The sequence below is a fragment of the Macaca thibetana genome, chromosome 1 (assembly GCF_024542745.1).
Source record: "Macaca thibetana thibetana isolate TM-01 chromosome 1, ASM2454274v1, whole genome shotgun sequence".
Classification (NCBI taxonomy): domain Eukaryota; kingdom Metazoa; phylum Chordata; class Mammalia; order Primates; family Cercopithecidae; genus Macaca; species Macaca thibetana.
The window spans coordinates 66,428,658-66,445,694 of record NC_065578.1 but is presented as its reverse complement, the minus strand read 5'-3'; the positions used below and the strand labels follow the sequence as shown (position 1 = coordinate 66,445,694).

The 17,037-nt window shown below is 40.6% G+C and overlaps 1 protein-coding gene across 1 annotated transcript in view; it reads right to left on the bottom strand.

Moving 5' to 3' along the window:
- The window catches only part of IL23R (interleukin 23 receptor), an 86,406-nt gene that overhangs the window by 34,770 nt on the left and 34,599 nt on the right, over positions 1–17,037 (bottom strand). The window contains exons 6-7 of the mRNA XM_050763863.1: positions 15,454–15,599; positions 3,372–3,528 (exon numbers count right to left, since the gene is read on the bottom strand). Of these exons, the coding sequence (XP_050619820.1) occupies positions 3,372–3,528; positions 15,454–15,599 (303 nt within the window). The remainder of the gene's footprint in view (positions 1–3,371; positions 3,529–15,453; positions 15,600–17,037) is intronic.

Sequence of the window (17,037 nt, the reverse complement as noted above, 5' to 3'; positions counted from 1 at the left end):
TCCTGACCTCAGGTGATCCGCCCGCCTTGGCCTCTCAAAGTGCTGGGATTACAGGCATGAGCCACCACACCCGGCCAAGACTTCTATGTTTAAAGAAGAATATTTGTAGTCCTATACTTAGAACACTTAAGTAAGCTGCTCCTCTGCTTCCCTGAAATTAAAGAATGAAATTGCTAAGGGATGGTGGGGAAAATGCACAGTATTTTTGACACTGGGATTAAGAGCCTTATAATCTACCAACTGAGCTAGCCAGGCAGTTCAATATTTTGAATAAGAAAACTTTTGTTATAGTTTAGGTGTCATTACCCACTAGCAATGTGCTATTTAGCAGGTCATGCCCAGTTTCTGCTTTTGTAAAGTAGCGCTAATTACACTACCAAATGTGGTTGACATCATAATCAAACAAGCTTATATACAGTAGTACTTTGTAGGTAGTTATCAATTTGCATAATCTTGCTAGGCAGTTATAGAGTTCATTAAAAAATAATTGGCTTATCAACTAAATTCTGACTATTATAAAACGGCATCTAAAGTCCTATGAATTGTTAACAGTATCAACTTGACAGAACACCTTCAATTAAAAACTAACTTTTAAAAAAGAGAACTGATACTGAGTACTGAAAATAATTCCCTGGCTGGGTGCCACAGCTCACCCCTGTAATCCCAATACTTTGGGAGGCCAAGATGGGTGGATTACCTGAGGTCATGAGTTCGAGACCAGCCTGCCCAATATGGTGAAACCCCGTCTGTAAGATTAGCCAGGCATAGTGGTGCGTGCCTGTAATCCTCGCTACTTGGTAGGCTGAGGCATGAGAATCTCTTGAACCAGGGAGGCAGAGGTTGCAGTGAGCGAGATCACACCGCTGCATTCCAGCCTAGGAAAAAGAGCAAGACTCTGGAAAGAAAGAAAAAGAAAGGAAAGGAAAGGAAAGGAAAGGAAAGGAAAGGAAAGGAAAGGAAAGGAAAGGAAAGGAAAGGAAGAAATGAAAGAAAGAAGGAAGGAACGAAGGAAGGAAGGAAGGAGAAGGGAAGGAAGGAAGAAAGGAAGGAAGGAAGGAAGGAAAGAGGAAAGAAAGAAAAGAATTTCCTAATAAATTGTTTCTTTAACATTTTTAAATTTAATTTCTGTTTATTTTTATTTTTTTTAAATAGAAGCAGAGTGTCACTATATTTCCCAGGCTGGGTTTGAACTCCTAGGCTCAAGCAATCCACCTGCCTCCATTTCCCAATGTGCTGGGATTACAGGCATGAGACACTGCACCTGGCCAAAGTATTTCTAAGATTTGGGCAGTAGGAGGTACCAGAAGAGCTTTGCAGCTAGTCATGCTCTTTGCTCCCTCTACTAATTTGGCAGCCATCAATATTTATAATGTATATCAAAGTGCCTTGAAAACATATAACACAATTCCAGAATGTTATAATAATGCTGTGATTATAATAAAGTCCTTCATTTCTGAAAAGAAAATGTTGAATCTAGTGTATAAGGTACCTACAGTAGGGAGACATCTTTAGGTTAGTGGGGCCATTAGTACTACTACAATTACAATAGATTCATTTTATTATTCGCTTCAACTGAAGTCTATTTGGCTAAGATGTTATTGAATGGCATCAGTAAATGAATATAAGCTAATAATATTAGGAGTAGGAAAATATCTGAAGATAATAAATCAGCTAAATCCTGTTGATGAGAAGAGAATTAATTCTGTGTTTAAGAGTGCTTTGCTTTGCATATAGTAGATAACATTTATTGGTATGATTGTTTGGTGTCTCTTTTAGGAGAATATGTTCTGAATAATATTTTTTGAGATGGAGTCTCACTCTGTTGGCCCGGCTGGAGTGCAGTGGTGTGATCTCGGCTCACAGAAACCTCTATCTCCTGCCTCAGCTTCCTGAATAGCTGGGATTACAGACATGTACCACCATGCCCAGCTAATTTTTGTATTTTCAGTAGAGATGGGATTTTGCCATGTTGGCCTGGCTGGTCTCAAAGTCCTGGGCTTAAGTGATCCAACTGCCTCCACCTCTGAAAGTGCTGGGATTACAGGCATGAGCCACCACACCCAGATTATATTTATCAATACATGTTCTTAGCTTATTGTATGGCTCACAATTGCCCAGGATGTCACCCAGATTGGAGTTCAGTGGTGTGAACATGGCTCACAGCAGTCTTGACCTCCCAGGTTCAAGTGACCCTCCTGCCTCAGCTAGCATGGTAGACTGCATCTGTAGTCTCAGCCACTTGGGAGGCTGAGGCAGGAGGATTGCTTGAGCCCAGGAGGTAGAGGCTTCAGTGAGCTATGATCAGAGCCTGTTTAGATAAATAATTCTTCCTGTAGTCCCAAAGTAGCTGGGACTATGGGCGTGGGCCACCATGCCCGGGTAATTTTAGTTGTATTTTTGGTACAGATGGGGTCTCTCTATCTTGCCCAGTCTGGTTTTGAACTCCTGGGCTCAAGCAATCTTTGTGCCTTGGCCTCCCAAAGTGCTGGGATTACAGGTGTAAACCACTGCACCCAGCCTCTCAGGTGGTTTTTATGCCCAGGAATGTTTGAGAACCATTATACAAATTACAGTAAGCCTTAAGAAAATCAAATCAAAATAACAATTTAAATGTTACCATCTGCCCTAGAATAGTTTTGTCAATTTTGGTCGAAGTTAAAGAGAAAAAAATATTTTGTAGTTTATTTTGTTTTTGTTTTAAACTTATTTATATTATTATTATTATTATTATTGAGACCAAGTCTCGCTCTCTTGCCCAGGCTGGAGTGCAGTGGTACAATCTCAGTTCACTGCAACCTCCACTTCTCGGGTTCAAGCGATTCTCCTGCTTCAGCTTTCCGAGTTGCTGGAATTACAGGCACCCGCCACCATGCCCAGCTAATTTTCTTATTTTAAGTAGAGACAGGGTTGCCCCATGTCGGCCAAGGAGGTCTTGAAGTCCTGACCTAAGGTAATCCACCCACGTCGGCCTCCCAGAGTGCTGGGATTACAGACATAAGCCCCTGCACCTGGCTGTTTTAAACTTTTTTAGGAAACACAGTCTTGGTCTGTCCTCCAGGCTAGAAAGCAGTGGGATGATCACAGCTCACTGCAGCATCAAACTCCTGGGCTCAGGCAATCCTACCACCTCAGCTTCCCAAGTAGCTGGGACTACAAATGCATTCTACCACCCAGGCTAATAATAATAATTTTTTTTTTGTACAGACTAGGGTCTCACTACATTGCCCAGGCTCATTTCGAACTCCTAGGCTCAAGCAATCTTCCTGCCTTGGCCTCTCGAAGTGCTGGGATTAGAGGTGTGAGCCACTGAGCTCAGCAGAAAAGATACATAAAGAAAAGTCCAAGAGAATAAAATATATAAGTGCACTCACCTGTTTCAGGTGTTTTATGAAAAAATGGTGAACTCCAAGTCTGCCAGTACCTTTTGCCTGTTTCTTGACATCTCACTTGAAATATGTACTTGATGTTTGGCTCCAAGTAGAATTCTGACTGTTGCACATATGTAAAATTGGTGTCAAATTCTTTAACCTAAAATGGACGGATAACAAGAATAAAATATGGTGTGCTTTTAAAAGTTATTTTATTTAGCGGAAATGTATGGAACACCTATTATGTTCCAAGCTCTCTTCTAGACTCTAGGAAAACAAAGTGTTCTTTATATAAAACATGACCATACATAACCAAATACTGTCTCAAACATTAAAACTGAAATACACACTACTTTCCTTGAGATGGAGTCTCGCTCTGTTGCCCAGGCTGGAGTGCAGTGGCTTAATCTCGGCTCACTGTAACCTCTGCCTCCCAGGTTCAAGCGGTTCTTCTGCCTCAGCCTCCCAAGTAACTGGGACTACAGGCGTGCACTACAACACCTGGCTGATTTTTTGTATTTTTAGTAAAGATCAGGTTTCATCATGTTGGCCAGGCTGGTCTTGAATTTTTGACCTCAAGTGATTCGCCTGCCTTGGCCTCCCAAAGTGCTGGGATTACAAGTGTGAGCCACCGTGCCCAGCCCACACTGCTTTATGTTTGACAACTGTCTCAAATCTTGAGAAAGTCCAAATATAATATTATATATATATTTATATGTGTGTGTATATATATATATATATATTTATTTTTGTGTGTGTGTGTGTGTGTATATATATATATATTTTTTTTTTTTTTGATAGGGTCCCACTCTGTTGCCCAGGCTGGACTGTGGAGTGCAGTGGCTCAATCACAGCTCACTGCAATCTCCACCTCCTCCTGGGCTGAAGCGATCCTCCTGCCTCAGCCTCCCAAGTAGCTGAGACTTCAAGCATGCACTACCATGACTGGATAATTTTTTATTTTTTTTGTAAAGACAAGGTCTCATTATATTGCCCAGGCTGGTCTCCTGGACACAAGTCATCCTCTGCTTTGGCCTCCCAAAGTGTTGAGATTACAGGAGTGAGCCATCATGCCCAGTCTTAATTTTGGAATATATTCTTAATTTTGGAATATATTCTTTTAATGGGGTGGAGAAATGGTAGCTGATAGCACCTGTTTGAATTTCCCTCTCCCCTGCAGCTGGATATTTAGATCAATAATTCTTCCTGAATGATGAAATAATTTTACTCGCTAATGGTGACTTTTAGAAAAAAATACCTATAAGCTAAGCTGTAAATTGGTCCTCATTGCAGGTTATTGCAGATTCTATAAGGCCCGATAATATACACACACACACACACACATATATGTATATATCTATATATATGTGTGTATATATATATGTGTATGTGTCAGAGAAAAATTAAAATATTAAGAATGTTGAACTGAGAAATCCAATGGAGGATAAAGAAAATAGCTGAGGGATAAACACAAAAATCTTTTTTTCCCTGGAGCACTACACCCTGCTATAAAACATAATGAAAAATGAGCCCCAAACAAGCTGTTTCAGTTGGCAGAAAGAAACCAAGGCATTTGTACAGCATCTTCAGTATGTTCTAGAAACTGATTTACCGGGAAAAGTGAAGCATGATTGAAAGGCAGACATAAAATATGTCAATATGCCTAGAAATGCATTTATGCAACAACTAGGTGAAAGCAGTTATCAGATACTCCTGAAAGAGAAAGTTAGAACGATTGAGATTAAAAAAAAAAAGAAGAATGAGGTATCAACCTCTCTCAGGGATACTTCCATTTAAAACCCAACCTTAGCATTAATCCTTAAAACCTGCAATGCTCTGAAAATGTAAAATTCATGGAAGTATTTGTTTGGGGATGTCATCTGCCCTAGAATAGTTTTGTCTATTGAGAGATGGCTTATGGAAACTCTGAATGATATTTTTCAAATTCTGCATGAAAGATATCATTCAGAGTTTCCATAAGCCATGTCTCTATTCATGGCCCTGGAAATTTTCTGCAATGTTAATATAACTGGAGAGTGTCTGAGGTCTCCTGGGATCTAGAGAAATTTTACCTACTGTGCCAAAGATTTGACTTTCAAATGCACTCTGCTTCATATTAGTGTCTCTTGTAAGGAAGCTGTTATTCTCCAATATGCTTCTTACCATTACATTTATAGATAAGTCCTCTCGAAGGAAAGAAATACCCTAAAGTATAGCCAGAATTCCGAAATAGTAAGAAGAATGTTACGGAACTGTTATCAGTTGTTTAAACCATGAGACAAACCAGGTGGCTGCTTAGGGCCCTGTAAGTACAACATGATACCTCAGGATGATATCTTTGGAGGCTAAAACGAATATTGAAAAAGCTGGACTTAATTGAACACCTCTGTAAATAATATAATTTAAAGAGTGCCAGAAATTTTGAAATAAGTCAATTTCTACTTAGAGCCTCAACTCTGAAGGTTGGGGGTCATTGAAACTTAATGTTCATCAGTTTGAGATCTCTCTTTTCTTAGGTTAAATATAAGTTCCTGGGAACATCCTTGGGTGGAGGGAAGAAAAGTCTCCAATACAGTTAGAGTTCTATAATCCCTCTACCTTTCCCAACTATCAATGTGGGACATGGCACAGGATCAGAGGGTCCTTGGTAACCCACCAGTGTCTAAACCCTTGGTTTCTCCCTTTACCCTACAATCTCCTCCTCTTTCTGCCCAGGTAATTTTTATCTAGTGTTTGGAAGAGGAGGGAAATGGGGTGGTGATGGGGAAACTTATTTGTGACTAATCATATGTTCTTCCACATTTTCTGTCTTATACCAACTTTTAGACTTGGAAATGCCAAAGCCAAGGATTTCTCTTTGCTATCTGTATGCTGTTCTATCAGCCCTTCCAAGAAAAGAATAAATACTTGGTTTTGTGCGGCCTAAGTTAAGAATGGTTTTCTCATTTTTAAATGGTCGAAAGAAAATATTTTTAAAAGACTACTTCATGGTGCATGGAAATTATGTGAAATCCAAATTTCAGTGTCCAAAAATGAAATTTTATTGGAACAGACTATGCCCATTCATTTACATAATTGTCTAAGACTGCTTTCACGCTACAAACACAGAGTTGAGTAGTTGAGACAGAAATCTTATGTTCTGCAAAGCCTAAAATATTTACCATTTGGCCCTCGAGTAAAAAGTTTGCTGAGACCCTGGTGTAGCTTAATTAGAGAAATGAGTCACCAATAATCCACTTACTTGAACACATAGCTAAGATTTCTCTGCCTCTGTCACTAAAATTGGACACCATTAAAGACAAATAATAATAATAATAATAGTAATAGCTAATGTTTCAATGAAATGTTTCATGTAGCTAATGCTACATGAACTTGACATTATAAAAATCAATAGAGATGCAAAAAATGATCATGGCACATCCCTGCCTTCCATGAGTTCATAGTTAAAGAGTAGAGAAACAGAAGTGTAAACAGGCAAGTATACACAACGTGGCAAACGCCCCTGAAATAGAGTATATGGAAGTGGGTGTGGATTGCTGTTTCCAACGGGGAGCTCAATTTTTGACATGAATTTGAGGGGCCTAGGAGACAGCCCATAAAGATACCAACAAATAGCTAGAAATGTAGGTCTGACTTTCATGAGAGTTGGGAGGGCTCCAAGTTCTAGCCTACATACAGGTGTAGCTGAGGCCTTGGCAGTAGGTGCAAGGAGTAAGAAAGAGAGGAAACAGTGAGATGGTAGGTATGAAGGGAATGCCAATGTTTAGGGAACTGGCAGGAAAAATAATTTACAAGGGAAAGAGCATCCAGAAATACTGATAGAAGACTAACACATTCTTGAAATGGGAAAACCAAGAGGAGAGACATTTTCAGGACAAGGTGGTCAACAGTGTCAAATGCTAGAGTAGGATGAAGACTGCCAAGGTTCTTGGTCTTTGTTGTTTGGAAAAATGCTACCATCTTCCTCTCCTCGCACGAACTGGTTCCAGCAGCAGGTGGAGAGCCTGATGACATTTTGAGGTGGATTGCAATAGCCCTGGTAATTTCCCTGCCATATATCCTGTCCCTTTACTATGTAGCTTTGAACATTCTCCCATTCTGGCTCTGGTTTGCCCATGTGGCTTACTTTGAGCCAGCAGACATTGGTGAGCCTGATACAAGCAGAGGATTGAAAGACACTGGAGAGATTGGGTGTAGGTGCTCTTGCCCTCTGCCATCACCATAAGGAATGCCCAGGCTAGCCTGTTGATGCAGAAAGAAGACCGGGAGACATGTAGAGGAGAGCTCATGAAAGACATAGGAGTGAGCCAGCTGAGCTGTAAACACATGCCCAATCCCAGCAAGCTCAATTTAGACCAGCTGGGCCCCATTGACAGTGAGAAATAAAAGTTTATTGCTATATGTCACTCCAGTTTTTGCGGCAGTTTGTTACACATTATTGTAGCAGTAGATAGCCGATATACCAATCCCTCTTATTTCATGTAAATAGGAGTATGTAATAAACTAGAAAAATATTTAGAAAATAGAAAGGAATTATATCACCAGTGTCTCTGAATAAAAGTTTTCAGAAGCCAACTGTTTTCTAGTTGAAACTCTTATTCTCTGCTCCCCCTGGTGGTGTTACATAGGCCATCTTGGTAACAGGTACATTTGAGCTCACTTTTCAAAACCTTCTCTTTGTCAGAAGTGGCAAATGGAACAGAAAGAATATGTGTTATCTCATCTGCTCTTCATAACAATCCTTTGTGACAGGTAATATTAGCTCCATTATATAAATAGGGAAATAGAGTTTGAAAGAGGTCAAGCCAGATTTTTTTGAACTTATACCATCAGTAACTAAGTGTCTCTCACAGACTCTACATCACTTTAGGGACTCGATAGATTATCAGAAAATGAAAAGACAGGTTTCAAACCAACTTTGAAAAGCTAGTTATATTTTGTAATCAAGACTACATAGTAGGTGGTTTTTCTCTGAGATGTTTATTTTCTTTCTTTTTATAGAGATAGAGGTCTCACTATATTGCCCAGGCTGCAGTGCAGTGGCTATTCCAGGTGAGATCATAGTGCACTACAGCCTCAAACCTCTGGCTCAAGTGATCTTCCTGCCTCAGTCTCTCAGGTAGCTGAATATAGCCTTGTGCCTCCCCCCGCCAACTGAGATTTATTTTCTTCTTGCTATCTCTGAGCCTTTACTAAAATCTGTATCTGTTCCAACCTGGTGGTCCAAACTAGACTGCTAGGGAATTCAGAAGGGAGAGAGGTGAATGAGGTTAGAGCAAGATGTTTGTAAATGTTCTCCCAGAGGCAGTTGTGTCTCCAGAGACAAAATCTGAAGCTTTGACCTGGAACCATCTCTCAAGAGATAACTACAGTCATGTGTCACTTAACAATGGGGCGATTTCATCATTGTACGGACATCACAGATTGTAATTACACAGGTGGTATAGCCTACCACACACCTAGGCTATATGGTACAGCCTATTGCTTCTAGGCTACAAACATATAAAGCATGTTACTGTACTGAATCCTGCAGGCAATTGTAATATAAATCACTAGGTGACAGAAATTTTTCAGCTGCATGATAAGCTTATGGGACCACCATCATATATGCCATCCATCATTGCCTGAAACATGGACTGCTGCGTGGCACATATTCTCCTTGCCTCATCACCTAATTCCCTTAGATACTTCACAGTCTGTATGTACCTTAGCTAAAGGGGCTGAAAAGCACCCTCAATACTGTGACTTTCAGGTGGATTCCTTTGCTCTACTATCCCTGCTGCATGGCTCCCCTAGAGGCTAGAGAGTAACATTACTAGCTAGCATTTAGTGAACAATTACTCTATTCCAGGCTTGTAGCTAACTTTTTACATCATTGGATCCCCTTTCCCCCAACAAACAGATGAGGTAAGTGCTTATCTTATCCCCATGTCATGTGTGGGAATAATGAGGCACAGAGAAGATAAGAAACTTGCTCAAGATTGCATGACTAGGCCGGGCGCAGGGGCTCACTCCTGTAATCTCAGCACTTTGGGAGGCCGAGGGGGGCAGATCACTTGGGATCAGCCCGGCCAACATGGTGAAACCCTGTCTGTACTAAAAATACAAAAAGTAGCCAGACGTGGGGGCTGGCGCATGTAATCCCAGCTACTAGGGAGGCTGAGTCAGGAGAATTGCTTGAACCCAGGAAGCGGAGGTCGCAGTGAGCCAAGATCACACCACTGCACTCTAGCCTGAGCAACACAGTGAGACTCTGTCTAAAAAGAAAAAAAAAAGATTGCATGACTCAGCTAGGAGCAGTGGTTCATGTCTGTAATACTAGCACTTTGGGAGGCCGAGGCGGGACGGTTGCTTGAGCTCAGGAGTTAGAGACCTTGACACTAGCCTGGGCAACATGACACAACCCTGTCTCTACAAAATAATTTTTTAAATTTAGCTGGGCATGATGGCATTCTCCTGTGGTCAGCTACTCAGGAGGCTGAGGCAGGAGGATTCCTTGAGTCCAGAAGGTCAAGGCTGCAGTGAGCTGAGATTGTGCCACTGTGCTCCAGCCTGGGCAGTAGAGCAAGACCCTGTCTCAAAAGGGGGAAAAAAAAATAGATTGCATGACTAGAAAGTAGCAGAGCCAGGCTTTGAACTCTAGAGCCTGTGCTCTTGGCCACAAGGCTTTCCTGTCGCTTTGAAGTAAACCTCCCACCTCCAGCAGTATCTAATGGAGGTTGAAGTGGTAGAAGAGACCTGTAATCTTTGGTATCCTCTCACTCCTCTTGACTCTGACTTTCCTGTCTTCCTACAGAAATGCAGAGACAACACTTCATGCATGACCCAGATGAAATTGATAGTAGCAAATGTAAACAAAGCTTCATTCTGCTACAGTGCCTTGGCTTCAGTGATCTGGATAGAAATGGTAATTCACTTTTTCTGTGTTAGCAGTTGTGTTTAACGGAAACGTGGTAGATTGACTGAGGGAGTCATGAGTTTAAAAAAACTTAAAATAAAAATAATGATGGAGGAGAGAGAACCTGGCTTTGGATTGAAACCTATCTTTTCATTTTGTAAATATTTATTTGGTCTTTGAAGTGATGTAGAGTCTGTGAGAGACACTTAGTTACTGATGGTATAAGTTCAAAAAAATCTGGCTTGACCTCTTTCAAACTGTATTTCCCTATTTATATAATCGAGCTAATACTACCTATCACGAAGGATTGTTATGAAGAGCAGATGAAATAACACATATTCTTTCTGCTCTATTTGCCACTTCTGACAAAGAGAAGATTTAGAAAAGTGAGCTCAAATGTACCTGTTACCAAGATGGCCTATGTAGCACCACCAGGGGGAGCAGAGAACAAGAATTTTCAACCAGAAAACAGTTGGCTTCTGAAAACTTATTCAGAGACATTGATAATACAGTTACTTTCTATTTTCTAAACATTTTTTCTAGTCTATTACCTACTCCTATTTACATGAAGTAAGAGTATTTGGTATCTTTTTTTTTTTTTTTTGGAGACAGTCTCACTCTGTCACCCAGGCTGGAGTACAGTGGCTCCATCTTGGCTTGCTGCAACCTCCACCTCCCAGATTCAAGCGATTCTCCTGCCTCAGCCTCCTGAGTAGCTGGGATTACAGGAACGCACCACCACACTCGGCTAAATTTTTTGTGTTTTCAGTAGAGACGGGGTTTTGCTATCATGGCCAGTCTGGTCTTCAATCCCTGAGCTCAGGGGATCTGCCTGCCTTGGCCTCCCGAAGCGCTGGAATTACAGGCATGAGCCACTGCACCCAGCCTAAGAAACTTGGTATTCTTTAATATCATTCTATGACTGTGATACTATACAAGGACCCCAGGTGTCTTATTAGGATAAAACCCCATTAGTTCAGAATTTAAGACTTGAGAATTTTATTTGTGTTGTTTTGAAATGTATCTAAATTCTGCATATTGCAAGAGGAATTCAGCAGGATCTTCACTTCATTATGGATCAAATGATGCAGAACATGGATCCCATTTAAGTGGAATGCAAACTACCAGAAAGTTCACATTTATGATTTGAATGAACACAGGTAAACAAGTTGACATAAGGAATTTATTTTTAATGAGTAATTTTTAGGGTATATAATAAAATTAGTATAGTTTTACCCCCATCTTCTTGATACTTTTAAGATATATTACTCTATAGCAAAACTGATATGCAGAATCAGTCTTAAACAGTAAAAGGATTTGGGATCATGCTTAGCACCAAAGAAAAATTAAGTTATGTTTAATGTATGTTTTAGTGTTAAATATACATAATTTTATTTAACTCTCTGAAAACTGGTAATTTCACAGCTGATACATAACTGTTAATTAAGAAAAGCCAGGCTAGGTGCTGTGGCTCATGCCTGTAATCCTAGCACTTCGGGAGGCTGATGAGAAAGCTAGGGGGAGGATTATTTGAGGCTAGTTCAAGACCAGCCTGGGCAACATGGCAAGACCCTACAAAAAATAAAAATAAAAGTAAATTAGCCAGGCATAGTGGTGAGTGACTGTAGTCCCAGCTACTTGGGAGGCTAAGGTGGCAGGAGCACTTGAGCCCAAGAGTTTGTGGCTGCAGTGAGCTATAATTGCACCACCGAACTTCAGCCTGGGTGATGAAGTGAGAGCCTATCTCTAAAAAAGAAACCTTAAAAAAGTATCTGAAGGAAAAAAAAAAAAAAAAAAAGGCCAGAAACTATTTCTTAATTATTTGGACTAAATGGCAGTTTGTTACACTTAAAAATAATAAAATGGCATTTCTTTTAAAATATATCAAAATTGAAACTTCCTCCTAAATCAGGCTAATGTTCCTCCACAGTAGAAATTACTGAGTTTTTATTACATTGTTTCCAGGTGCTGTTATCTCATATGACTTTATTAATGAACCTTGTAGCTATGCCTTTCTTAAGACACTAGATAATTTATCCTTGGCATTTAAGGATGGTTCGTTTATTTCTCTAGACATCCACTTTTTAAAACTCATCTTTACTCAGATTATCGTCACCTTTAAGCTCACCTAAGACTCAGGCCTATACTGGTAATAAATATTACACTCCGAACTGTACACTTTTCACTTAAAAAGAAACATTCATAAATCTTAGTTCTCCTTTCTGAAGAATATTTGTTTCCCTGGATGCCTGTCAAATTTCAGCACGGAATACTTAAATTTTTTATCCATGATCATTGATATAAATTTCAACCTAGGAGAAACTGAATTACAAATAGCTAATCAGATAGATTCCTCTTAGTTGAAGATTTGTCTATTTAGCAACTCATAAAAGGCAAGTGGATTGTTTCAGGAAACAGCTCTCTGTTTGCAAGCATACAATAATCATTATTAAAGCTAGAGTGGTTTTCCTAAGCGAATTAACACAGGAACAGAAAATAAATACCACATGTTCTCACTTACGAGTGGGAGCTAAACACTGGGTACTGCATTAGTCTGTTTCCATGCTGTTGATAAAGACACACTGGAGACTGGGAAGAAAAAGAGGTTTAATTGGACTTAGAGTTCCATATGGCTGGGGAGGCCTCAGAACCATGGCGGGAGGTGAAAGGCATTTCTTACATGGCAGCAGCAAGAGGAAATGAGGAAAAAGCAAAAGCGGAAACCCCAGATAAATGCATCAGATCTCATGAGACTTATTCACTATCATGAGAAAAGCATGGAAAGACTGGCCCCCATGATTCAGTTACCTCCCCCTGGGTCCCTCCCACTACACATGGGAATTCTGGGAGATGCAATTTAAGTTGAGATTTGGTGGAGGCACAGCCAAACCATGTCATTCCACCCCTGACCCTTCCAAATTCATGTCCTCACATTCCAAAACCAACTATGCCTTCCCAATAGTCCCCCAAAGTCATAACTCATTTCAGCATTAACCCAAAAGTCCACAGTCCAAAGTCTCATCTGAGACAAGGCAAGTCCCTTCCACCTGTGAGCCTATAAAATCAAAAGCAAGTTAGTTACTTCCTAGATACAATGAGGGTACAGGTATTGGGTAAATACAGCCATTCCAAATGGGAGAAATTGGCCAAAACAAAGGGGTTATAGGGCCCATACAACTCTGAAATCCAGCAGGGCAACTTTAAAGCTCCCAAATGATCTTCTTTTATTCCATGTCTCTTATCCAGGTTATGCTGATAAAAGAGGTGGGTTCCCATGGTCTTGGGCAGCTCCACCCCTGTGACTTTGCAGGGTACAATCTCCCTCCCAGCTGCTTTTATGGGCTGGCATTGAGTGTCTGCAGCTTTTCCAGGTGCATGGTTCAAGCTGTTGGTGGATCTACCATTCTGGAGTCTGGAGGATGGTGGCCCTCTTCTCACAGCTCCGCTAGGCAGTGTCCTACTAGGGACTCTGTGTGGAGGCTCAGATCCCACATTTCACTTCTGAACTGCCCTACCAGAGGTTCTCCATGAGGGCCCCATTCCTGTAGCAAACTTTTGTCTGAGCATCCAGGCATTTCCATACATCTTCTGAAATCTAGGTGGAAGTTCCCAAACCTCAATTCTTGCCTTCTGTGCACCCACAGATTCAACACCATGTGGAAGCTGCCAAAGCTTGGGGGTTCCACATTCTGAAGCCACAGCCCAAGCTGGATGTTGGCCCCTTTCAGCCATGGTTGGAGCAGCTGGGACACAGGGCACCAAGTCCCTAAGCTGCACACAGCACAGTGACCCTGGGCCCAGCACATGAAACCACTTTTTCCTCCTGGGCCTCCAAGCCTGTGATGGGAGGGGCTGCTGTGAAGGTCTCTGATATGGTGTGGAGACATTTTCCCTGTGGCCTTGGGGATTAACATTAGGCTCCTTGCTACTTATGCAAACTTCTGCAGCTGGCTTGAATTTCTCCCCAGAAAATGGGTTTTTCTTCTTTATTGCATAGTCAGGCTGCAAATTTTCTGAACCTTTATGTTCTGTTTCACTTTTAAAACTGAATGCCTTTAACAGCATCCAAATCACCTCTTGAATGCTTTGTTGCTTAGAAATTTCTTTTACCAGATACCCTAAATCATCTCTTTCGAGTTCAAAGTTCCACAAATCTCTAGGGCAGGGGCAAGATGCTGCCAGTCTCTTTGCTAAAACATAACAAGAGTCACCTTTCCTCTAGTTCTTAACAAGTTCCTCATCTCCATCTGAGACCACCTCAGCCTAGATTTTATTGTCTATATCGCTATCAGCATTTTCGGCAAAACCTTTCAACAAGTCTCTAGGAAGTTCCAAATTTCCCACATTTTCCTGTCTTCTTCTGAGCCCTCCAAACTGTTCCAGTCTCTGCCTATTACCCAGTTCCAAAGTTGCTTCCACATTTTCGGGTATCTTTTAAGCAATGCCCCACTCTACTGGTACCAGTATACTGTATTAATCCATTTTCATGCTAATGATAAAGACATATCCAAGACTGGGAAGAAAAAGAGGTTTAATTGGACTTACAGTTCCACATGGCTGAGAAGGCCTCAGAATCATGGTGGGAGGCAAAAGGCTCTTCTTACATAGTGGTGGCAAGAGAAAATGAGGCAGAAGCAAAACCAGAAACCCCTGATAAACCCATCAGATCTTGTGAGACTTATTCACTATCACACGAATAGCATGGGAAAGACTGGCCTCCATGATTCCATTACCTCCTACTGGGTCCCTCCCACAACACGTGGGAATTCTGGGAGATACAATTCAAGTTGAGATTTGGTGGGGCACAGCCAAACCATATCAGGTACTCATGGACATAAAGATGGCAACAATAGACACTGGGGACTACTAGAGTGCAGAGGAAGGTAGGAGGGCAAGGGTTGAAAAACTATTTATTGGTAATTATGCTCAGCACCTGGGTGACAGGAATCATACCCCAAACCTTAGTGTCATGCAATATATCCAGGTAACAAACCTGCACATGTGCCCCTGAATCTAAAATAAAAGTTGAAATTATTTTATAAAACAAAAACTAAAGTGGCTTCAATATCATGCAAACAATCAGATTAAAAACATGTAAAATAGACATAATAAGTCCACTGTAGTCACTGATGGTTGGCTTTTAAATCATTCATTCACATGCTAAAGAATAATGAAAGTTGAGCTTACATTCCAAGTTTGGTTTGCTGTAGCCTTGTATCTCATTTCACAGGAAACCTTTTCAATTGTTGTTTGACTGTCCCAATAAATTATGGTCTTGGGCACTGTAGCATTTATAGTCTCAGCCCTGGAAATGATGGATGCAGAAGGTATCACTAGGAAAAAAAAAAAAAAAAAAAAAAAAGGACCTGGCTGTTTAAAACTTGCCTAGAGAGAAACTGTCATCTTTTCATCAATATCTAGACATGTGAAAGCTCAAAGTAAAAAAATAAAATAAAATTCATGATCTAATGAACAATTAATGAACATTTTCTTATTCACTAATTTGTAATGTAGAAGAAAACTGCTGTTAAGGACAATTCTATTCAACCCATTCCCCATTTTTAAAAAACTGAACTCTAATAGTCCTGTCTTTCCCTGACCTTCCACTCCCTTATAATCCTAACTAATAAAATTCCAGAGCCTAGCCTTGTTAACAAAAGAGTACAAAAATGAGATAAAGGAGCTATCTCCTCTTCCCTGCATCTGTTGACGAAGAGATGATATGCACCCAAATTTAGTTCAGATGATCAGATTTGATAAGATGTTAAATTGAGCCAGGTGTGGTGATGTGTGCCTAAATTCCAACTGCTTAGGAGGCTGAGATGGGAGGATCACTTGAGCCCAGGAGTTCAAGATTGCAGTGAGCCATGATGGTGCAACTGTACTCCACCCTGGACAACAGAATGAGAGCTTGTCTTAAAAGAAAGAAAGAAAGAAAGGCTGGGCATAGTGGCTCATGTCTGTAATTCCAGCATTTTAGGAGGCCAAGGCGGGCAGATCACTTAAGGTCAGGAGTTTGAGACCCAGCCTGGCCATCATGGCAAAATGCTGTCTCTACTAAAAATAGAAAAAAATTAGCCAGGTGTGATGGTACGTGCCAATCCCAGCTACTCAGGAGGCTGAGGCAGGAGGATCACTTGAACCCAGGAAGCAGAGGTTACAGTGAGCTGAGATCATGCCACTGCACTCCAGCCTGGGTGACAGAGCGAGACTCTGTCAAAAAAGAAGAAAAGAAAGAGAGAAAGAGAGAAACAGAAAGAGAGAGAGGGGGGAGGGAGGGAAGGAGGAAGGAAGGAAGGAAGGAAGGAAGGAAGGAAGGAAGGAAGGAAGGAAGGAAGGAAGGAAGGAAGGAAGGAAGGAAGGAGAGAGAGAAAGAGAAAGAAAGAAGAAAGAAAGAAAGAAAGAAAGAAAGAAAGAAAGAAAGAAAAGAAAAGAAAGAAAGAAAAAGGAAGGAAGAAAGAGAAAAAGAAAGAAAAGAAAAAAGAAAGAAGAAAGAAAAAAGATGTTCAATTGAGATGTTTTACCACAATAATTTTCTCCTTCTCTTGTGTATTAGGGAAACATACGAATATTTATATCTATTGTTAACTTGTTTTGTTCTCCATTACAATAAATCTGCCCTTCCTTGAAACTTTGACTTGAAGAAAGCAAGTCTCATAAGACTCTAAGGTTTTATAAATTGTTGGCATGTTCTATAATAATAACCTTCAAAGCGGGAACTGAAATTCTGACTGATTATTTTATTAGTTGTTTTGTTAGAGTAGGAGGTAT